The sequence below is a fragment of the Talpa europaea genome (assembly GCF_964194135.1).
Source record: "Talpa europaea genome assembly, chromosome: 7".
NCBI classification, from domain to species: Eukaryota; Metazoa; Chordata; class Mammalia; order Eulipotyphla; family Talpidae; genus Talpa; species Talpa europaea.
The window spans coordinates 37,277,794-37,302,718 of NC_140074.1; the positions used below are offsets into that span (position 1 = coordinate 37,277,794).

The window sequence follows — 24,925 nt, forward strand, 5'->3', positions numbered from 1 at the left end:
GTGTCTTCCTCTATTTATTTTAAAGATGTCTTATAGTTTCGTTGTATATAGTCTTTGTTAAGTTACTTTGTTTTTTTTTTAAAGATTTATTTATTTATGCATACAAGAACTGGGGTACAGGCCAGAGGTGTTGGGGGGTGAGAGGATTCACCAGAGACAGAGTGGGGAACAGGCAGATTGACTGAAGTACACTGCTGAGGGGAGCAGCAGGAGAATCAGGAGAGGTCTGCTGTGCCATGTGGATAGCTCCCTGGGGGATTTAACTCATGCTGCAGAAGCTGGGGACAGCTTCATAGGTTGTATCTTAACCCCTGTGCCACTGTGGAGGCCCTGTTAAGTTACTTTGTTAAGTTACCTTTACTCCCAGGTATTTAATTCTTTTTGATGCAATTGTAAATGAAGTTGCTTTCTTGATTTCTTCTTCTAGTTCATTGTTTTCATATAGGAAGACAGCTGATTTTTGAATATTGATTTTGTACCCTGCAACTTTGCTGATTTGTTTCAGTTAGTTTTTTCAGTGGAGATTTTAGAGTTCTCTGTGTATATTATCATATCATCAGCAAATAATGATAGCTTTACTGCTTCTTTCCCAATTTGAATTTGTTTTATATCCTTCTTTTGTCTAATTGCTCTAGCTAAGACTTCCAATACTATGTTGAATAGTAGTGGTGAGAGTGGACATTCTTGTCTTGTACCAGAACTTAGTGGATAAGCTTTCAATTTTCACCATTGAGAATATTTCCTGTAGGTTTGTCATATATGGCCTTAATTATGTTAAGGAATATGTCCCCATTTTTGAAGGCTTTTATCATAAATAGATGTTAAATCTTATCAAATGCTTTCTCTACATCAATTGCTATGATCATTTGGTTTTTGTCTTTCCTTTTATTGATGTAGTGAATATGATTGATTTTCAGATGTTGAACCTTCCCTGTATCCCTGGAATAAATCCCACTTGGTCATGGTGTATGATCCTTTGGACACATTGTTGACTTTGTATTATGTATTTAGCATTTAAAAGCATTGTTTATGTTTCTCTCTATGACTTAAGAAAACGTAAGTTGTCATAGCAAATAAACCTGAAATGTAGGCAATTTTTATTGCCATAAAAAACAATAGAAAGTTATATCTCACTCTCTTAAAATTCATTCTGGATGTTGTTGCTGGCTCTGTCATCTCCTGAACCACCTGATCACCTGTCTTGAATCTGTGGAAGGAAGGGAAAATAATCAGTGCAGAGAAGGCATATCTCCTTCTTAACATCTTAGGCCAGAAGGAACAATCATTCTGTCTGTTTCATTCTCACATTAGTTTATAGTCTTCTGAGAAAATGAATCACGTGGCGACACCTCGATGAAAGGTTGGGCTGCAATTTCTAGACTGCTCCTCAGTATCAACTCTGTACTGTGGAACATGATCACAACTTTTGGGAAACTACTGACCTAGTCTGAAACAACTGCTTAATCTTTGTAATTATCCTTTTAAATGGCCGAAGAATGCATCAACCATAATTTGATGTATCATACGTATTTCATAGGTTCCTTGTTGCTATTTATAAAAATTTAATTTTTTTTTTTAGTATTCTAGTGAATACTACAGTAGAAAATAGCTATACATTATTTCCGCTTTTAAAGATGACTTAAGGATAATTCTGCGAAGTGGACGATATAGAAAATTAATTAGCAAAAATTACAAATATTTTTGAATTCTTGAATATATAGACTTATTTCTTGAGGGCAGTAATTAAATTGTTTTCATTGCTGTATCTGCTAGGTCTTCTGCATGGCTGGTTTCATGGTGATAGTAAAATATGTTGAGTGACTAAATAAATTTTCACAAGAACATGTGGAACATAATTGATCATAGCTCTGGATAAGAATATGAATGTTATTATTATCCTGTATCTTTTCTGTCTTGTTAAATGATTCCACCATCCATCATATTTTATTTATTTATTTTTTAGATTTATTTATGTATTTATTTATACAAGCACTGGGTACAGTCAGAAGCGCAGGAAGCTGAGAGAACTCACCAGAGCCAGAGGGGAGAGCAAAGCAGGCAGACTGATGAAGTACACTGCTGAGGGGAGCAGCGGGCGGCAGGAGAGGTCTGCGCGCCATGTGGGACCCTCCTCTGGTGGCCGGAGAGCAGCCGGGGATCGAACTGGTGCTGCAGAGGCTGCGGGCAGCTTCGCAACCCAGTGCTCAACTGCTGCGCCACAGGGGAGGCAAGTCCATCATATTTTAAATGTAGAAAGCTGGGAATTGGCTCCTCTCCTTACTGCCCCTCTATTAATTTCTTGCTGTGTAAGAGATTATGACATAACTTGGTGACTTAAAACAACAACAAATATTACTGCCCAGTTTGTGTGGGACAGGAGATGGCCATTAGGATTGGGCACTCTAATGAGATCATGGTCATGGGAAGGTTTGACTTGGGGTGAAGGATTCACCACTAGATGACTCACTTACATGGCTGGAAAGCTGGTGCTGATTCTTGGTGGGAAGCCTCAGTTCCACCCCTCATGATGCCTACACATGGCTCCTAGTGTCTTCAGGACATAGTGACTGGTCTCTATGGAGAGTAAGGCAGGAGCCCATCACTCCTGGAGAGTAAGGCAGGAGCCCATCATAGTCTTGCTGTAGAAGTCATTCACTGTCACTTCTGCATTGTACCACTAATCACTCAGTTCCGCCCACATAGGCATGGATGCCTGGAGGGAAGGGAGAGCAACTGGAGGCTGGCTACCATAGCTTTCCCTTCCATATTTGATTTCACCTATGTGACTTGCTCATTCTCCTTCCAAACTTTTATCTCAAATATAGTCACTTTTTGTCATTTCTGCTGCTTCCAATTTAGTCCAAGGCAGTATCCACACTCAGCTCTGCTGTGATAATCTTCCATCTGATCATCCTCCTTCTGCTCTTGTCACTCTTCAGTGAATATTTCCACACAGCAGTCACTCACTTTCTCAATTAATCAATTCAGCACTAATTTACTTTGTACTTAGTGCATGCTACATTTATTCTCAGAATATAGTGGTTAAAAGCAAGACAACCAAAATCTGTAGAATTTCCATATAGTAGGGAAATAAGTGAAATAATATTGAAAATATAAAGTGGTAATATGTGTGATACAGAAAATTAAATCAGGGTAAATGAAATAGAGGACAATAGGACCCTGGGGACTACGGGGTGATGTATGACAGCAGGCTGTCAAGCATGCTATCTGATCAGTTGACACTGGAACAGAAATCCAAAGGACATGAGGGGGCAGACACATGCATACCAGGGGAAGAGTGCTTCAGGCTGAGGAAAGTACAGTTACAGCCCTGATCATGCTTGGTGTGTTTGAGAAACAGCAAGCCAGCCCTTGGACTGGAGCAGATGGATGGAGGGAACTGGAGGGTAAGAGGTGATGGGGTCAGATATGTAGGGTATCGTAGACAATGATGAAGACTTGGACATTACCTTGGATTTGTGGGGGGTGAGGAAAGTCATTAGAATGTTTTGCTGACTTGCTTTTTAATATGATCATTTGAACTGCTCTGTCAGTGATCTAAAATGTCAATGATATCAAGTCACTTCAGCTGCTCAAAATCCTTCACTGTATTCCCTTTTCAGTTAGAACAAAATTCAAGCTCCTTTGGCTGTTATTGTTGTAATTGTTATTGTTCCTATTAGAATCGACACCTCATTCTCTATTATAGAATCCTGCTGATTTCCTTCCTAAGATGTATCCAACTAGTTATTATTATTATTGCCATCGTTATCATTATTGGGCTTATTTGCTGACAACCTGCCTCCTCCATTTGAAAATATGTACTCTGGGGATGTTGTGGTGCCTAGCTCTTCCCCTGCTAAATCATTCCAAGATTGCTTTGTTCTAGATATCTTGTTTTCTGTTCATTATATTTTTTTCTGTATCTTCCCTCACTGTCATATTAGGTTAGTGACCTGCTTCTGGCAACATGATGGCTAGTGGCAGAGTAAATGTGCTGTTGAGCTAGTCTGCTTTGCCTCATGAGCCATGTCGCTGTTTCTCAAACTTCAAGTTCACCTTACCCCACTTTGCTTTTATGAAAGACATACATCAGTACCTATTTTCATTAATCAACATAAATCTAAGAGAATTTTTACTTTTTGACAAAAAGTGAAAGCAAAAGTGTTACAGGGCAGGGAGAGGAGCACCCCAGACCCCCCAAACCTGCCTGCTCTAAATAGGTTCTGCCATCTGCCGCATCAACACAAAACATGAGACTTTAATGGGAAGGAACTTTAATACAATTAGGAAACAATACAGGAAAGGCAAAGAATATAGTTTCTAAATCAAGCACCCAAATTTACCCGTCCCCTCGTGGGTAAAAGTCTACTCAAGCAGGATTGGCCCAGAGCAAGGCCCCAAAGCCTGCCCCAAGTCTAAAGCATCTTCCAGTGGGGACCCACAGAAAAGGATGAGACACAACCAGACAAGTCTGGAGGGAAAAGAACAAAATCAAAAGCAAGACAAAAACCGCCATTTTCACCTCCCCACGGGTCTCTCACCCACATCTGTGTCACCCAGTCCACAACCAAAAGGCAAGCGCAGTTTCTTCACATGTCTCTCTGCTCCATGTGCCTCCTCCAGGTCTCCTTCTGGCTCTCCACCCTGCTTCCCTCCTTCCTCAGTCTCTGCAGTGTCTTCTCTCCCTGCTCAGCTCCACCCTCCTTTTGGGTGGGGTAGGGAACCTGGAACCTCCCCATTTCCTGGGGACCACCCTGTTACAATAGTAGCATTTTGCAGCAGCAGCTCTAGAGGCCGCCTGCCCCCCTGAAAATGGGAATTGCTCCTGAGCAATTTAGGTTTTATGTGTTATTTGGGGGTTATTTTTGGGGGGTTGTAGCGGCAGGAATGGACATGGAGCAGGATCTTTATGATCCGAGCAGATGGGGTAAGGAGAAGTCCTGGAGCCCTTGGTGGCTTTTTAGGCTTTTATTGGGATTTTACTGGGTACACAGCATACAGGGGTGCTGGGGGGCCGGGAGGATGGCAGGCCTCCCAGCCCCCAGCAAGTCTTCACTTGTTCTGGGCTCTCCGGTTTTCTCTGGCAGTCTCTGCTTCTCTGCTCTCTTCTCTTCTGGCGTCCGTGTCCAGTCTCTTAGCCCAGGTATACCAACTTACGCATGCCCACACCCTACTCCAGGTGTCCACTGTCAGGCATACATTCAGGACCGCAGGGATCCATTATCAATCCTAATGGCGGGAGGGCAGAAAAGCCTGATACTTTTTATTTACCCTACAGGGGTCTAGGAACAATGAACATTTTTAAAAAAAAGATTTATTTATTTATGCATACAAGAACTGGGGTATAGACCAGAGGTGTGGAGGGTGAGAGGATTCACCAGAGACAGAGTGGGGAACAGAACAGGCAGACTGATTGAAATATACTGCTGAGGGGAGCAGTGGGTGCTGCACCATGTGGGTAGCCTGGCCACGGGGGATTGAACTCGTGATGCAGGGGCTGCGGATAGCTTCACAGTGCTGTACTTAACCCCTTGTGCCACCAGGGAGGCCCAACATTGAACATTTTTACAACAAAAATTAATGGTGTTTCCTTGCTTTAAAACCATGACATTTGTGAAAGGTTTCCTAGGAATGCTCTGCTTTAGATAGCAGGGGAAACCTGCATCTGGAAGGAGGGGAGAGGTTCATGTTAAAGCATGGATTCTTATTCAGTAGGTTATAGGTGGGCCTTGAGCTTGTGCATTTTTAGCAAGCTTGTCTTTTTTTTTTTTTTTTTAAGATTTATTTGTTTATTTATACAAGCACTGGGTACAGTCAGAAGCACGGGAGGGTGAGAGAATTCACCAGAGTCAGAGTGGGGAACAGAACAGGCAGACCAATGAAATACACTGATGAGGGGAGCAGTGGGCATGGCAGGAGAGTTCTGTCGTGCCCTGTGGGACCCTTGCTGGTGGCCGGGGATCGAACTGGCGCTGCAGAGGCTGCAGCCCAGTGCTCAATTGCTGCGCCACCAGGGGAGGCCCACAAGCTTATCTTTGATGCTGGTCCTTTGAGTGACAAGGTTTGATCACAGAGCTTGGCTGAATATTGGAATCACCTGTGAAGCCTTCACAACTACTAATGTCTGGATACCACTCCCAGGATTATAATTAATATGGAGTGCAGTGAGAGTATTGGGAATTTTTTAAGTTTCATAAGTGATTTTACTTGGTAGCAAGATTTGAGCACCACTGGATTGGATGACTTTGGGCCCTATTTTAAAACAAAGCATACAGAGTAATGCTCTGTAGCGGTATGTCCTTTCTTTTGTAAAAGTCAATTTTATAGCTGGCGAGAGTCTGGCCAAACCCATGGATGACTTCCAGATCTCTGCCTAGCATGACTGGGTAGTTTCTCCAGTGTCCCTGGCACATAATTAGTGGCAGAAATAAAATTCCTGCCTTTGGGAGAGTGATTGTTCTGAGTACAGTTAAAATAACCCCTCTAATGGCAAGCTTGCAGTAAGTAGGCTGTCCTGTGAGCTTGTGCTGAGGCAGAGGGAGAGGTGAAGCAGGGAAGCACTCTGCTTTTTTTTTTTTCTTGAAATTTCTAGCTTATTCACATGCAAATTGTGAATTTCAGAGTCAGTAACAAACTAAGAACTTTTTGTGTGATTCAAGCTAACCCCTTGGTCAACAAAACAGATGTTTCAAACTACTGAAAACTAATGAGGCAGATCCAATTTACAGGTTATTAATTGACTGCTAGATGTGGGCCCCCCAAGTGGCCATGGTGACATTGGGTAGGGCAGACAATGCCAGAGCCCTACATTGCCTCCCCCGCCCAGGTCGCCTCCCACCTACCCTAATGTAAAGCTTTCTCAGTTCCTTTTGTCAAGCGATTTATTTTATCTTAACAGAGCCTGGGAAAGTTTCCTATGAAATGCCTTCTGTAAAGGTCAGGACAGGACACAGTGCAGGTTTTCTGATCCCATGCAGACCGGGTAAAGGAGGAGTCAGAGTCCTTAGTTGGGTTTTTGCAGGTCTTTCTTTTATTGGGGTTCACCAGGCATATGGCAGGCAGGGGTGCTGGCTGGGGGGCTGGGAGGCTGGCAGGCCTCCCAGCCCCCCAGCAAGTCTTCACTCTATCTGGGCTCTAGCGTTCGTTCTGCCGCTTCTAGGCTTCTCTTTCGGCTTCGGCTTCTACTGCTGCTGCTGCTGGCGTCCCCGTGACGCCGCCCTTAAAAGCGCAGTCTTAGCGCAGGTGAATCCCATCTACCTATGCCCACACCCTACTCCAGGTGCCCGCCATCAGGCATGCATTCAGGACCGCAAGGGTCCATCATCTATCCTCATGGCAGGAGGGCAGAAAAACCTGACATTTTTCCTTACCCTACACCTTCTATCCCATGTAACTAAATTGATTTTTTCCCCCCTGGATGATCCAGATTGGACGACTGATAATCGGACAGAATGGCATCTTGTCGACACCTGCAGTTTCCTGCATTATCAGAAAGATCAAGGCAGCTGGTGGAATCATCCTAACAGCCAGCCACTGCCCTGGAGGACCAGGGGGAGAGTTCGGAGTGAAGTTTAATGTTGCCAATGGAGGTATGTTATTCAGGATATGATTTGTCATGATATCCTTCTTCTTACCTTATATAGATTTACAATGATCATATATGGTAGACAAGCAAAGTGGATAGAAAATGGCTCAGAAAAATCCACTGAGGTGCCTGTATTAGGGTTTTCCAGAGAAAGACAACTGATAGGATATAAAGAGATACAAGGAGTTAACTGTTGTGATTATGGAGTCTGGGATGTCCCAAGATCTGTAGTTGGCAGCTGGAGACTGTAGGGTAAGGTAAAAAAGTTGTAGGGTAAGGTAAAAAAGTATCAGGCTTTTCTGCCCTCCCGCCATTAGGATTGATGATGGATCCTTGGGGTCCTGAAAGCATGCCTGATGGCGGGCACCTGGAGTAGGGTGTGGGCATATGTATATGGGATTCACCTGGGCTGAGAGACTGGGCTTATAAGGGCGGAGTCACGGGGACGCCAGCAGAATGAACAGAAGAACCACGAGAGGAGCAGAGAACAAGCCTACCAGAGAACGCTGGAGAGCCCAGAAAGAGTGAAGACTTGCTCCCAGCACCCCTGCCAGCCATGTACCTGGTAAATCCCAATAAAAGCCTGAAAAGCCACCGAGGGCTCCGGTACTCTTCTTTAGCCCGTCTGCTCGGGTCCATAGAGATCCTGCTCCGTGTCCTGCTGCCCCACACAAGACCCAAGAGAGCTGAGGGTGTGGCTGCCTGAAAAGGAGCAGAGTTGACGGTATAAGTAACACTGATTCTGAGTCTGCTACTGAAGCCACTAGAGGACCGATGTGTCTGTTTAGGGACAGGCAGAGAGATCAAATTCTCCCTTACTCAGCTTTTTTGTTCCTTCCAGGAACAGTGGGTTGGTTGTATGAGGCCCACCCTGTTGGGAAGGACCAACTGCTTTACTTGTCTATCCACTGAAATGTAAATCTCATCCAGTAACATCCTCATAGACAATATCTGGACAAAACCTAATATCTGGGCACCCTGTGGCTAGTCAGTTAATCATCAAATTGTTTAAGGTGACATACTGAGGAGGTAGCATACTGGAATCTTGAACCCATTTGATCTCTTGGTCCCCTGCACTCCTCAGAACAGTGAAGTGATTGAATAATTGATTTTTTTCTTAGTATGGAAGGACTCTAGGTTTTTTTTTTTTAAAGATTTATTTATTTATACAAGCACTGGTGTACAGGCCAGAGGCGTGGAAGGGTGAGAGGATTCACCAGAGACAGCAGGGAGCAGAGCAGGCAGTTGGACAGAGAACACTGCTGAGGGGAGCAGTGGGTGAGACAGGAGAGGTCTTCTGTGCCATGTGGGTATCTCCCTGGCTGGCTGGGAATCGAACCCGTGCTGCAGAGGCTGCGGACAGCTGCACAGAGCTGTACTCAACATGCTGTGCCACCGGGGAGGCCCAGGACTCTAGGTTTTTATGTTTGGAAAATAACCTCACAGTCATTTAGAATATTCCCTTCATTTTACAGAACAATTTGAAGCCTTGAGAGGCTGCTCTGTGCTCAAGGTCACCTTGCTGGCTGCTCAAGGCCAGACATGATTTTTCAGCACAAATCCTGGACTTTCTGATAGTGTTGACTTTCTTTCACTGAAATGCATGTAATTTTATTTTTTCATTGTGATCTTCACTTTTACCATATGACCAAAAAAAAAAAAAACTTGGTAAAATCTAGCTCTCTTCTCTCCTGTCTACTGCAATGGGCTATGCTGATTTTTAAAACGGCTTTAATGAGGTGTATGTACTTGATATATGAAAAGCCAGCACATATTAAATGTATATGATTTGATGAGTTTGGATGCTGTTTGCTTTTATATGTTTAGTGAGCATTTGTCAGGAGGCAGTAATTGAATTATGCTCTAAACAGCACTGTCAAATAGAGATACATTGTGAGTCACATAAATGATTGAAATTTTTTTAGTACCAGGGTAACAAATGGGAAAAGAAACAAGTGAATAATATATTTTTACCCTAAATATGGAAAATATTATCATTCTAACATGCTACTATAAAATGATTAATGGAGTCTTACATTTTTCAATGAACTCCCTAAATTTGATAGGCATTTTATAGTTATATCACATAGTCAGTTTGACTAGTCCCACTTCAAGTGCTCAATAGCGACATATGGTTAGTGATTTTTATGTTGGACAGTGCAGCTCTAAGGACTGGGATATAAAAGAAATGAAGAAATAGTTTCTGTTTAGTAGAAAGTTACAGTATAGTTGATGAGTGAGATTTATATACAAAACTATCTGCCTACCTATCTACCTGCCTATCTGTACTGTATACTTTATTTATTTTTTTATAGAGGCATGTTTTATTTATTTATTTGTTTGTTTTTTGTTTATATATGCACTGGGTACAGTCAGAAGCGTGGGAGGGTGAGAGAATTCACCAGAGCCAGAGCGGGGAGCAGAGCAGGCAGAAGGACCAAAGTACACTGCTGAGGGGAGCAGCGGGCGGCAGGAGAGGTCTGTGCGCCATGTGGGACCCTCCTCTGGTGGCCGGGGAGCAGCCGGGGATCGAACCAGCGCCGCAGAGGCTGCGGGCAGCTTCGCAACCCAGCGCTCAACCGCTGCCCCACCGGGGAGGCCCTGTCTTGTATACTTTAGATCCTTAAATTCAATTTGTTTGAATCCCAAACTTGTTGCAAAAATCTAGAGATTTGCATTAAGGTAGAAAAAATTAAAAAAAGAAAACAATGAAGAAAAACAACTATAGAATTCATGTTCATTTTATTAGTTTATCCAACTTAATTGTGAACTTGACCTTGTAAGAAAATATATCCAGTTTTTTTTTAAAATCTCATTTTAAAGACTTGGGCATTACTACAGCATGTAAATAGGAATATAACTTACCCTGGGAAGCTCACACATTAGTAGGCAGCAGATATGTGAGTAGAAACCTTATTTTCCATCTCTAGGTACACTTGGGAAGTTGCAATTTAAATCTGGAATCTCTCACTTCTGTCAAATGCATATCCTGTTTGTGTCTCATATCCTGAATATGAGCTGATTACATAACCGGGACTCCCTGGCAGGTGTGAAACTATTTTTAGGGAAGACATATCATTTCTTAAAAGTAGACTAAGACAAACATGTGGGTTATTAGCCTTCATAAAACAGGTGAGGCTGACCAAATTTCCTCCACAGTGGATAAATATAGCTTAAGAGATATCGAGGCTAATTAGACTGTGAGCTGTTGTCTATTGTTCAGAGAACAAATGAATCCTACTTGGTGGAGGAGGAGGTAACATTTTCTTATCTAATTCTGGGCATGTTTAAAAAAAATATTTTAGGTTGTGCATTACTTTTAAATTTTAGGTCCTGCGCCAGATGTCGTCTCTGACAAAATTTATCAAATCAGCAAAACCATTGAGGAATATGCCATATGTCCTGATCTTCGAATTGACCTATCTCGACTAGGAAGACAAGAATTTGACCTGGAGAACAAATTCAAACCATTTAGAGGTAATAGAACATATTTTGAAGAAGTAGAATTACTCGAAGGTTGGGGGTGACTGATTTCTAGAGGGTGTATCCATAGGGAAGTGATTGGGTTTTCTATCTTAGAAGTAACTCTTGACAAATAGATGGGATCTATTTGCTCTTGGGAATGAAGGTAGCCAAGATATTCAGAATTGGTACCTTTCAAAAACCTCTTTCCAAACTCTGTTATTTTCAATACAGGAGAAAATTTCATAGCTGACTCTCTATAGCATTCAAAGAAGGCTATGAATCGCAAAACATGTCTTTATTTTCCAACTAGTTAAGATGAAGGTGCTGTAATAAATTAAATAGTGAAGAAGAGACACAGCAAGGTAGTGAGGCTATTAAAGTTTCCATAGAAGGTTTCTAAGCCAGAAATATGCAATTTAGTTTGATTCTGTGCACAATTATTGATCACCTACTCTGTACCAAACACCATGTTAGGAGATTTTACAAAGCAATTCAGTTAAGTGCAAAAGTATTTAGGCAAGTGGTTTAAGGATCAAATAACCAGAATAAAATTGGCAAAGATATTATCCTAATTATAGTGTGAATAAACTTTCTAAAATACTTAGCTTATAAACTGTCAAGCTACAGATTAATATTGAACCATGTAACATTAATAGCATATGTAGGTACATAATACCCCCAGTTATATCCTATTGCTTTTTCCTAGAAGACCTATGAGTAGCAATAAAGCAAATACATCTTTTTCTCCTTTACTGCCCCTATATGCCGAAGTACAGTTTATATTAAGAGGGAACCCCTTATTCCACAAGTAATTTAAGGTAGTGAAAAAGATAAAATATACTTGTCTTATGGTCACCTGGTACTTTAGGCACAGAGAAGAGCTTGAAATGGACTGTTGAGGGTCAAAGTATTGGGCGAACATTTCACATTTTTGGAATAGATTTTGAATCAACCCCTTGCTTATCTAGCCAGCAGAAATTAATTGAAAGTCATGTTATGCTTAGGTCCTGATGACTTAGGCACTGGACAAAATTTGCTTTGATCAATCTAGAGGGGTCGCGTGCTTATGTGCATGCACACACACACACACACACACACTTAAACATAATGATTTGACAACTAAAGGCAAGGGATATAGTATATTAAATGAAATCTCTTACATATTCTTTATTTTTGGTATCTTCATAATTTTTGTGGTTATTCAAGAAACCCAGATTTTTGATGAGCTCAAAGTCTGATTGTTTTAGTCACATTGTTAGTGTGATGAGTTTTCTAAAATCCTATAGATGCAGGATGTGAGTAGAAAGATTTCTTGACACCCAAGAAAAATTTGAAGGTAATTCTTGGTATAATTGATATACTGCTCTTGGGATAATTTCTTTATTATGATCTTGCTCTTTTAAATGTTGAGCAAGGTTTCAGTTAATTGGAAGCAAATCAGTCAATGACCTTTCACTTTATTGCATCAGGGGCATGAACTGTTTGATGTGAACTTTCATGAATTTTCCCTAAATTCTACCTGCTTCTTTGTTTTTGCCACTTCTGTTCCATATAGTAGTAGATTGAGCAGGTAGCACAAGTCTAGGGAGTTTATTTGCAGCAAGCATTTTTGATGCATAATTGGTCATAAGGCTAATTTTGTCTTAAAAAAGATAAAATCACCCCCCATGAAAGAGGAACATTGAAAGGATTTACAAAAGTTTTTTTTCCTTGCTAAAATTTCTGCATTTATTGAGAGAGATATCAGTTTCTAAATACTAAATGGATGTATGTAGCTAAGCTTTATATTGCGATGTGAAAGCTTCTGTATTACTCATTGACAGATGAAGGATGCTGCTATTGCTTATCATTATATGTAACACATGTAACTGATAACACATACCTGGATTGCATTTAAATGCTTTATCACATACTTCTTCTAAGCCAGATTCTGTACTAGTACCAAAATTCTATCTCATGTCCTCCACTGTCAAACAACAAACAATTTTCATCATTTTCCAGAGACGTATTCATGAGGAATCATGTAACCATTTCTTTTGGGGGTGCAGGGGCATTAGGAAGAGCTTGATTCTCCATTTGCCTCCAACTTCTAATATTGTATGACAAATTTGGTAAGGTGGCAAAGGGAACAACTTGTTGCGTCTAGATGAGCTAAGGAATTGATAATTAATGCTCTCAAAGACTTGTGGATTACTAGCTATCTTTTCTGTATTTGCCATAGCTTGTTAAACTTTTGGTTTTGATGGCTGGAGGGGTGACTGCTTACTGAAAGATTTGCAAACTGATGTGTTATTTTCAGTACAGTCTATAATCTGGCTTTACACTCTGTTATTTCACACTTCCAGTAAGTTTTACTGCTGTATTTTTATTATATAAAAAAAATGGGAGCACTGCATCAGCTGAAACCAGACTCTCAACCAGTTCTTTTTATCTTTTACTGCAGAATTGCCTTATGACCAATTAGTTATGTGTGAAAATGTTTGTGGTAAAGAACATATGATGAAACTACACAACACATTTTCTAAGTACCAAGTGTATTTAGACAGGGGACCCAAGAATTAAAGAGTCAGTATGAAATTACCAAAATATCCTTTATTATAGTGAGTAAATTTCTAATGTATTCTGTAATGCCCTTTTATTTTATAGATTATTTGTTTTATTGTGTAAATTATTCATATAACAAAGCCTACTGTTACAACATTTTTAGGCATTCAACTCATAGATTGTTAATTGATTTTATAGATTAATATCCTTATGTCAAAAGATGATTAAAAGCTCTTTGTGTTCCCTGAAAAATAATTTGCATTTCATTTAAGTGGACACATATATTTTATTTGTGATTAAAGAGCAAAAAAGTATTTTTCTTTGTATATTTGACCACATATTAAAATCTTTTCAATTAGATATTATATTTGTATTTGCTGAAAAAATTTAAAGGTAGATTGATAATATTTTAATGAGCGTCAAGTATTCACAATTCCAAAGTAGTATCTATCTGAAGAAATTGAAAAAAAGTATGTAAGTTTCAAAATTTAACTACAAATTTAAAAAGTATGACTTTTGGACAGATTTTAGTGCCTAAAGTTCCTATACTGCTTCTAGGAAAATACTTTGGGTATTAATTAATTATTAATTGATTACCTAGTTTGAAAAATAATAGGATGTATTCTGTAGTTTATGTATCTATCAAATAAGTGGAAAAGACTTGTTTTGGATTCCTAGTCATTAGGTGGTGCCAGGCACTGATGAACATGTGTGTTTAGTGAGGATTTATAGAAATCTGGTATTTTCCTGAATTGGTATGAAAGACACAAGAGATTTCATATAAATTCAGAAATATGTTCTTCTGCACCAATTCAGAACTTGGATCTGGTGGGCATGATAGCATTGGTAAAAGGTCACTGCTGAGCTCGCTCCTTGATTTGTTTTACACCAGCCCCCACAGGAGAGGCAACTAGTGTTACAAGATACCTTTTAGCATCTAGTTGTATGGGATTTTTTAGAGGAAGGTGGGAGTAGGGATAACAGTGCATAGTTTTATCATAAACTACTTTATTCTTGTGGTTGATTTTTCACTTGCAAAGAAGAGTTTATAACTTGATATTATTTATACCCATTGACATTTGTAGTATCTTGATTGTGCTTTAATGATTGATTTTGTCTACAAGTGAACACTTCACTTCCCATATGTGTGGAGTTATCATGGGTCTGTGATTAGTATTTCATGATATGACGATAGTGATTTCATTTTTACACCTCTGAGAATATCCTTGGTCATTGATGTTTCCTGCTGTTTCCCTTTCCTTAGTGGAGATAGTGGATCCAGTGGATATCTATCTCAACCTCCTTCGGAACATTTTTGACTTTAATGCCATCAAGAGTTTGCTGACTGGGCCCAGCCAACTGAAGATCCGAGTTGATGCAATGCATGGAGGTAAATTCATGGCCTTCTACTTATCAGTGGGAAAGAAATACCTTAAGAAGACCTCTACACATGTTGGATTTCTGGGGTTATGAGGAAGGTTAGATTCATATGTTGTCCCGTGTGTGTATATTCAGATGTTTGGAATGCTTTGAAAGACTTCAGGGCTGTGATGAACATGGAAGTGTAGCTGTCTCTTCAATTTAGTGTTCTGGTGTTCTTCGGGTAAATACCCAGAAGTGGGATAACTGGATTGCATAGAATTTGTATTTTTAATTTTTTGAGGAATCTCTCATTTTGAATAGGAGATTTGATATTCTTTTCTTTCATAATTTTATGCCAGTGTTCCATTGTCTTACAACCATTTGTAGTAAACTTGAGAAATCTGGTGCTATTCTGATTTTTTATCCATTGTATGAAAACTTTTTTCTCTTCCACAGGCAAAATGAAAAGGTTTGTTTTGTATTAGTGAAAAATAAATAGAAAGCAAATCTTTCCATATATTTCAGCCAACGGATTATAGACTAGTCCCCAAAGGTGCTGTATGTCCTACCATAGTTTCTGTTCCCATACTCACAATGTTCTTTCCATTTGGATGGCTTCCCCACTCTGTCAAATTTATATTCTCCCTTTGAGTCCCTGAGAAATACTGCTTCCTTCTTGAAGATTTACCTGTGGTCATTCTTTTACTTAAGCCATTCTTTTTCTTGGATCTAATTATTCCATAAATATCCATTGAATGGACTAGTCTTATAGTGACAGTCACTGACATGTAGATTTGACTCATCCTATGTCTAGATTAAGAGCCCAGTGACGTGGGATCTGTATGTTTTGGTCTTTGAATACAATCCCCTCCATCCCTAACATTGGAGTTCCATGTTAGACATGCTGTAACTGAGTGGTGAACTGGAAAATACTACTCCTTAGCATTTATTTTGTAAAATGTGCTTAGTTTTATGTGCTTCAGCGGTTTCCAGTGTTTAATTAGACACTTGGCAGAGTTAAAATGATTGCAGAGACAAAGAACACTGCTGGAGCCTTTTAGTGCTTTAGTGCTTTTGCCTATGTTTAACTAAAGCTTTTAATACGTAAAAAGCAATAGACAATGAATCATTTTAAAGCAGTTGATTTCTTTCTGGCAACACTTGAGAAAAGTTGTGGAGAAAAAGCTCATGTAACTGGGTTATTGAATACACTTTCTATAAATCTAACACAGTAACCCGCCTATAGTAGATACTCAATGAATAAGTAGCAGTTGAAGTAAATATTATTCTCTACTGTGTCTTGAAAAAGATTATAGAATTTATCTTTTTCCCCCTTCTGTATTATTAAGTGAACTTTTTGTTTTAATCAGAAAAAAAAAACCCAAAAAAACAAAAAACCCAAAACCCCACCCTGGAGGGTTCTACAAAGATTTCACATGGTTGTATATCTTTTCTTTAGTTATGGGACCCTATGTGAGAAAAGTCTTGTGTGATGAACTGGGTGCCCCAGCTAATTCTGCAATAAACTGTGTTCCCTTGGAAGACTTTGGAGGACAGCATCCTGACCCAAACCTGACATATGCAACGACCCTTCTGGAAGCTATGAAAGGAGGGGAATATGGGTTTGGAGCTGCATTTGATGCTGATGGGGTAAGTAGGGAAATTTTCAGCCTGTTCTTTTTCCTGTGCTGGGTATTTTCATAGTAAACATTTTCACCATATAGCTAATTGGCCATAGGAAAATTTTGCAACAGAGCAAACTCAAAAGCACATAATGAAGCATGAAAAATTAATAACAATTAAAAATACAAAGTATTCAAATTTGAATATATTGCAGAAATAAAAATCTTTGAACATGTTTACAAACATGCGTAGATTCATGGCAATACTGGACAAAGAATTTTCTTTCGCAGACTACCTAGCAATGCTTTTCCAAGGCTTTCCTTTATTCATAGTATTATACATTTTTTTGGTGATCATATTTTCAAGTGTGAAATCAAAGACTGTAAAGCCAGATTGCATACTAATACACTAGAAAATGTAGGGCAACGTTACCTTTCAGCCAATTAGTTATGTGGCAAAATTCTTATGATGAGACTTCTTGAAGTGAAAATAGAACCTTGTTTACCATATAATGAGCCAAACATTGGAAACCAGAGAATTAATGAATACATCCTGGGGTTGACATGTATGGAGCAGACCCTAACTGGCTCTGTATCTGCTTTGCTTTTTTTTAATTGTTTGTTTATTTAAAATTTTATTTATGCATACAAGAATTGGGGTGTAAGCCAGAGGTGCAGGGGTGAGAGAATTCACCAGAGACAGAGTGGCGAGCAAGACAGGTGGATCTACTGAAATACACTGCTGAGGGGAGCAGCGGGGAAGGCAGGAGAGTGCTGCTGAGCCATGTGGGTGGCACCCTGGCCGGCCAGGGATGGAACCAATGCTGCAGTGGCTTGTGACAGTCTGACAGCTCTGTCTTTAACCCCTGCACTACCAGGTCCTGCTTTGCTGTTTAATGGCTAAGTATTGCAATTAAATAGCCACTACCTTTCTTAGCATTGTTGTAAAAAGGCTATTTCTTTGAAAAATATTTTTTATGCAATGAAGTTTTATTTATGGCTGGTTTTGTTGAAAGCACCATGTTTAGGAACCAATCATTTCAGCACCAATCCCTGTTCTGCTTCATGTTTGAGGGAAAGCAGGGATTACGTCTGTGAAGGATACTGAAACCTGAAATGTAGTCATGCACATTTCAGCTGGTGAAACACATTCTTAGCTGCCTCAATATTCTGGACCCTACACTATCAGAGATTTAAATGGTTTCCTATGACCTCTTTGGCCTCATTCAAGTTGGTTTAGGTTGTTTAGATAGAGGATGGCAGTGAAGTGGCTTGTGATGATTATGGGAATGGATTATGCTAGCGGCAGGTGCCTCTGACCATTTTCACACATTCCTTCCCACAGGACCGTTATATGATCTTAGGCCAAAATGGCTTCTTTGTGAGCCCTTCAGACTCCCTGGCCATTATTGCCGCCAACCTCCCTTGCATTCCATATTTCCGCCAGATGGGGGTCCGAGGGTTTGGGAGGAGTATGCCTACCAGCACGGCCCTGGACAGGTAAGCAAGCCTGTCTCATGAAAACCTTTGTGGAAAATCTCTGATGTTGATAGCCCCTTTGTCAGTAGCTGTCACTCCATTCTTCCTGCTGTATTGGAGCTTGTGGAAAGCCTGGGACATTAGAATATGGTGTATATTCTAGGAGGAGCATCTCGGTTCTGTCATTATTAGCTATGGAATTTGGGAGGCATATTTTATTCCTATGCCTCAATTGTCCAATATTAGTATTATGAGGCCAATATTAGTATCGCTGTTTCATGGATTGTTCTGCGATATGACCATAGTGGATCACACAAAAAATTTGAGAGTGCCTGGTATGTAGTAAAGACTTCATAAATGTCTAGTAATAAAATTTGTGAAATATGTCAGTGAGATGGAAGGAACATAGGCTTTCAGGTTAGGTTATTAAGTACACATAGATAGCATGTGAAAATGCTAGCTTGTATCCATATTAGTTCTGTAAAAATAGAAATAATACATTACAGTTTTCTGAGACTAAAACGAGATACACATGGAAATTGCCCAGTAGATGCACATAGGAGATTCAAACAATATTGGGTTTCTTTCTCCTTGCCTAACCCATCATTACAATCTTTTACTTTAACTTATAAAATAGTAAATTTCAGAGTCTAATATTTTCATGCAACGTATGTTATAACATGAATAATACATGTGCATGGTGGAAAGTTAGAAAACTCATATAAACAAGAACTGTAAACATATCACTCTCCCTGAGTTATATATGTTTATGAATGAATGTATCTTCCTTATCAGATCTCTTTATATAATTATAAATCTCATAAAGTTACAGAATATATGTAATATGTATATATTTGCCTCTTGTAATACCAAAATGAGATCTGAAAGTATATACTGCTTTGTAATTTGCTTTACTTTTCCATTGACAATCTCTAATTTTGTATTAATATGTTTTTATGTCATCTAAAGCCAAGATTATATTCATATTTTCTGAGAGTCCACAAAATGTTTTATGGGCGCTTTCCCCAAAGCATCATTCCATTCAAGACAATTATTGCAATTGGTTGTTCTGTCCCTTAAATCTTTTATAACCTAACACAATCTTCTTTTTTTTTTTTTTTTACTTCATTACAATGATTTTTGAAGAGACTATGATTTTTGAGGTTGTCTTACAGAATCCGACCTTCTGAATTTCTGTGGTAATTTCCTCTTGGTGTTATTCATTCATTCATGAAGTAAAAATTACATGCAGTGAAATGAGTAATCTTAAGGGTATAATCTAATGAATTTTGAAAGATAACTCAAGTTAAGATATAGAAACTATCACTCAAAATTTTCTCCTGTGCCTCCTTCCAGTCCTCCATAAGCAACCATTGTCATAATTTTTATTACCATACATAAGTTTTGCCTGTTCTTGAAGTGCACATAAATAGAACCATATAATATATATGTTATTGTTTTTATTTAATGTTTATTTTTGAATCATCCCCATTGACTTCATGCATTAGTAGTTCATTACCTTTTGTTGCTGTAAAATACCATTGTATGAATGTATCACAATTTATTTTTCCAATCTCCTGTTAGCTGTTCTGAATTGTGCTGCTATTAACATTTTTATATAAGTCTTTTTGTGGAGACATCTTCATTTCTCCTGGGTAAATATCTAAGAGCAGAATCCTGGTTGTTGGGTAGATGTATATTTAATCTTAAAAGAAACTTCCCAGTTATTTTCCATTTTACACTCGCATTGCCTGAGAGAATTCTTATTGTATTATACTCTTATTAGTATTTGGTACTATCTGCCCTTTTTATTTCAGCTATTTTAGAAAGTATAAATTATTATTTCACTGTGGTTTAGATTTTTATCATCCTAATAAGTAGAGATACTGAATTCACTTTCAAATGCTTATTGTCTAACTGTGTAACTGTGTTATGTATGCTCAAAATGTATTTGCTCATTTAAAAATGTGAGTTCTCTTTTTTATTATTGATTCATAGAAATTCTTTATATTCTCTGGATAGTAAGTCTTTTGTCAGATGATATGTATGGCAAATGTTTTTCCCTTCCTGTTTCTTGTGTTTTCATATTCTTAGTGGTATATTCTTATGAGCATAAATTTTAAATTTTGATGAGGTACAGTTTAATTTTTTCTTGTATCATTATTATGTATTTTTTTTCCTCTGTAAGATCTTTTCTTATCCCTAGGTCAGAGAGACCCTTGTTAATTTTTTACAATTGAGTCTATAATGATTTTGTTTTTGTTTTCACTCTTTTTTTAAATTAAGGTAACATTAGTTTACAACACTGTCAATGATTAAGGGGAATAGGTTCAAACGTCCTCAGATGCATGTCACTGCACTACCCCACAACCGAAACACCTTAGTTCTTGCCTTAGACTATTGTGTTCTCTTATCCCTTGTTCTCACTCCTACCTTCCCTCCCCCACTAGCATCTTCAGTTTTGTAGTCATATTTCTAGAATTTATTTTGGTTTAGTTTTGTTGGTAACTTTTTTTTTATTTCTCTCTTTTTTTAAAGATTTATTTATTTATGCATGTAAGAACTGGGGTACAGGCCAGAGATGCGGGGGGTGAGAGGATTCAACAGAGACAGAGTAGGGAGCAGAACAGGCAGATTGACTGAAATATACTGCTGAGGGGAGCAGCAGGCGAGTCAAGAGAGGTATGCTGCGCCGTGTGTGGAGCTCCTTGGCTGGCAGGGGATTGAACTCATGCTGCAGAGGCTGTAGATAGCTTCACAGTGCAGTGCTAAACCCCTTGCGCCACCAGGCAGGCCCTATTTTATTTCTTTTTATTTTCCACATATGAGTGAAATCTGCCAGTATGTGCCTATGATGATTTTGAGTTAATTTTTCTGTGTGGTGTAAGGCAGGGGTTGAGGTTAGCTTTTCTCCCCCATATCAAAATGTTCTAATCTATTTTTTTAAAGTAATTTCCATTCTCCTTTGTTAAAAGTCAGTTGACAATGTATATGTGGGTCTCCTTTAGGATTTTCTAATCTGTGTCATTGATCTATTTTTCCATCCTTAGGCCAATATTACATGGTCCTAATTATTGAAGTCTTAAAATAAATATTGAAATTAAATGTATCACTAACTTTTTTCTACACACACACACACACACACACACACACACACACCCCACACACTCTTTCTAGGTCCTTTGCATTTCTATATACATTTTAGAATCAGCTTGTAAATTTCTAATTGTGCCTATTGGGATTTTGATTGGAATTTTGTTGAATCCGTAGAACAATTTGGAAAGAATTGCATTTTATTAATATTGAGATTTCCTGTCCATGAACATGTGGTATATCTCAATTTGTTTTCTTTAAGTTTTCTTGCATGCTTTGTAGTTAATTATCTCTTACATGTGCCTTGTAGTCTAGTGTAGAGGTCTCACACATTTTTTGTTAAATTTATTCTTTGATACTCTTATAAGTGGAATAGTTTTATAAATTTAATTTTCCAATTATTTGCTGCTAGTAATTAAAATACAATTGATTTTTGTAGGTAGACCTCCTACCAGAGGTCTGTTCTCTGAGGTAGAACTCAGAGGTAAATTCTCCTCCCCCCTAGAAGGGAGAAGAATCACATACTTTGAGAATGACCTCACTTTATTTATCTCTTCTAAGAGTTATTGATAGTAACTTCATGATGATGAATGAACCTCAGTTTAAAACATTTTTTAAAAGTCCTATCTCACAGTAGTTATTGCCTAGTAGCATCAGAGAGTAGAATGTATGGTTCTATGGTTTTAGTTTTTTTTTTTAAAACCTCTTTTCCTTTGCTTATATCCTTTATTAAAAAAATCAGTAAAACTGTAGAGAGCAAAGCAAAAATGGGCCATTTTCAGAAATTGAGAACTCAGTCATATGGGACCCTGATTGCTATGTCAGTTATTTAATATTGCTTGAGTATATTTAACAATTACTCCTTCCACTCTTCTAAGAATATTATAATTTAGAAAGAACTTTCATACATTTGATCTCACTGGACCTTTGCAATCATTTAGTAAGGTAATTTGGTAGGTATTACTTTCACCATATTAAAGATGTTGAATCAGTGGTCGAGAGGTTAAGTGATAGGTATAATAAGGCCACACAGCTAATAAGAAAGTGACCTGGGCATTTGATTTGTGACTAGGTCTTTTGATTTAGATTATGGTTGTATCTGCCCAGTAACTACAACTTGATCAGGATGGTCCTTAATACTACTCAACTACTCAAAGTGGCTGAGATAACCAGCAACTTTCCATAGTCTGGTCAGGAGAGGCCAATTTGATTCTGACAACAAAAACCATTTGTCCCCTTTTCTTGTGGAAATTTCCCAGTAGTTCTTAATTTCACTTTATGCCCTCTTCCCAATAAATCTCTGTTTCAGTCAGAAACCAGAGAACTTGCTTATAAGTTTCACAAAGGACCTGTTCTGATATGTAAGTGGCCATTTAAAAGGATTATTCATGCTGGCTGGTTGGGATTCAGAATTCTGTGGGCCTCTGACGCGGTGATTCGTTTTGGGTATTTGATCTGTTGTGTAGCTCCCATGCAGATTCTCATAATGGATAGCTCATAAGCTTCTTTCTTAAATGAAGTTTCAAAAATTTTATCTTCACAGTGATTTCCCATTTAGTCTTATTTTTTTTAAATTAGTGAAATTGTAGGAATAAGCCCTTAAATGCTGGGCTCCAGAATGACAACTGAGAGTTGAGACACATTAAATTCTAGAATTGTCGGTGGGGACTATACCCTTGAAACTGATGAATTATTCAGACAAACTTTTATTGTTCACAGATAATAGTTTTTCCCTGAGGGACAACTTTCAGTGTCTTTAATTTCTACTCTTACAGTGTCACTAGAACAAGGATTCCATTTACCCTGGAATAATACAGTTTCAGCCTTGAAAATGGCATTCTTTGGGGCTTTGTCATTCTAAATATGTCTGATTTGTGATTGCAGATGAGTCTGTGTTGAAATCATTTTGGTTCAAATGATTCGAAAAATAAAGCACATTTAAAGTATATATGTGGCCCGAGGCCTGTCTCCACTCCACGTGAAGGTATTAAATAATCCTCTGTGTCATCATCCTTCAATAATATTTATGAAGCGTCCATCTGTGCTTGGGGCTGTGCCGAATGCTGTGCAAAACAAGGCAAACACAGTCTTCAGTCCTCCTCATTAGAGATATTTACAGTCTCAGGCAAGGCTAACATGCTTGAATATGTGCAAGGGAATCAGTCTAAAAAGTATGTTTTGATTACAAAGGAGGGAATACAAGGCCTATCACCCATAAATGAAGGGTGGTGGTGGTGAAGGGAATTAATGCTCTTCTGCCTTCTATTTGTTCTTTGTGCCACTCTGTTCACTATTTGTTCACTAAAAAAAATATTTATTAAAGGTCTTCTGTGGTGTGTCCTAAGTAATGGAACTTACATTCTAATGGAGAAGATAATAATAAGTAAAGAAAAATACAAATATAAATTGTAACATAAACTCAGGGGAAACGAACTTGCTCTAGTAATTGCTGGTAGGTATGGAACATCCTTCTGAGATAAGGTAGCCAGAAATGGACTCTCTAAGGAGGTTATGGGAAGAACCACCAAAGATCGGAAACATGCAGCTGGACCTGGCTATGAACATGGGGTTAGAAAAGGCCCATAATGCTTGGGGAAAATACTTGTTTTTCGGAACAGCTATTTGTTGCCAATCCCTAATCTGAATTATGTACTATTGCTTTATCTTGAACATATTCAGCTGGTCATTGGAATCCAGACAGTGTTAATCCTGTAAGTATGCAAGTTTCTACTGATCTATGATAGTGCAGCCTTAGATTTGTGCTATTTTGTCTCTGAGATCAGTTTATGAACCACAGTAATGAGAGAAATAGTGATATGAGGTAATATGTAATTAGTCTCCCATACATTGCTTCTGCTATATAACGATGGGAATTATTTTGCTTCAGCAGATAAGTATGATCAAGTGGATCCCATATTAAAATAAAATCTAAAAAATCTGTAAAAGTCCTGTATCCCAGTAGTTATTGCCCTGAAACTCTCCATAGCTGATTCAGTCTGAGTCAAGGCAGCAAAGAGATGGCACCATGAAAGGATTTTACTAAGGAGAATTTAATAATAGTAACTTAATAACCTGGTCCCATGCTTAAAATTATTTAAGGAAACAAAAAAAAATAGATTGGGAGACACATAAGAATTCACAATGGCATAAAACTCTTAAGATTCCTAAAACTGAAGGTTCAAGTGGAAAGGTCAAAGTAACCATAGCCTGTTGAGGTCTGGAGTTATAAATTCATTGGTGAGACAGAAACTGAACTTGTCAGAAGGAAAAAATACCTGCCTTCTCTCTTTTCCATCCTCGATTCTCCTGATGACCTCAACTGTTGACCAAACCCAACTAAAAGCAGGTAACCTGTGCAGTTTGGCCTCCCGGGGAAGAGAGCAGGGCAGAGATGGGCACTGAATGAAATGGGTCTTCCACTGGATAAATTTTGAAAGATTGTTCACTGATGAATATATTTGACTCTCTATACCTGAGTTACAAAGAAAGATGAGAAGATGAATCTGGTAGATAAGCAAGTAGAGATTGCCAAAAAGATTGGACATTGTGCTGGTTATCTGCTTACTCTTTGCGTCCTTTTACCCTATAGTCCAGTTTTTCATTGCTATTTTTTCATCTCTCATATTACTAATTAGTTTGAGTATCTTTTCATATGCTTGGGAGATTTGGGGATTTCCTTTTCTATTAATTGCCTGTTACTGTCCTTTGCCATTTTTTTTTTTTTAAATTTAGGTTTACTTTTTTTTTTCCGGAGGGATGGAGTTGCAGAAGT

General features: G+C 38.6%; 1 protein-coding gene across 1 annotated transcript in view; it reads left to right on the plus strand.

The window, feature by feature from the left end:
* PGM5 (phosphoglucomutase 5) overlaps positions 1-24,925 on the plus strand; it is a gene marked incomplete at its 5' end in the record, with an annotated part of 159,811 nt that overhangs the window by 14,283 nt on the left and 120,603 nt on the right. Inside the window, 5 exons of the mRNA XM_084239279.1 lie at positions 7,430-7,592; positions 10,919-11,065; positions 14,862-14,987; positions 16,419-16,609; positions 17,927-18,081. Of these exons, the coding sequence (XP_084095405.1) occupies positions 7,430-7,592; positions 10,919-11,065; positions 14,862-14,987; positions 16,419-16,609; positions 17,927-18,081 (782 nt within the window). The remainder of the gene's footprint in view (positions 1-7,429; positions 7,593-10,918; positions 11,066-14,861; positions 14,988-16,418; positions 16,610-17,926; positions 18,082-24,925) is intronic.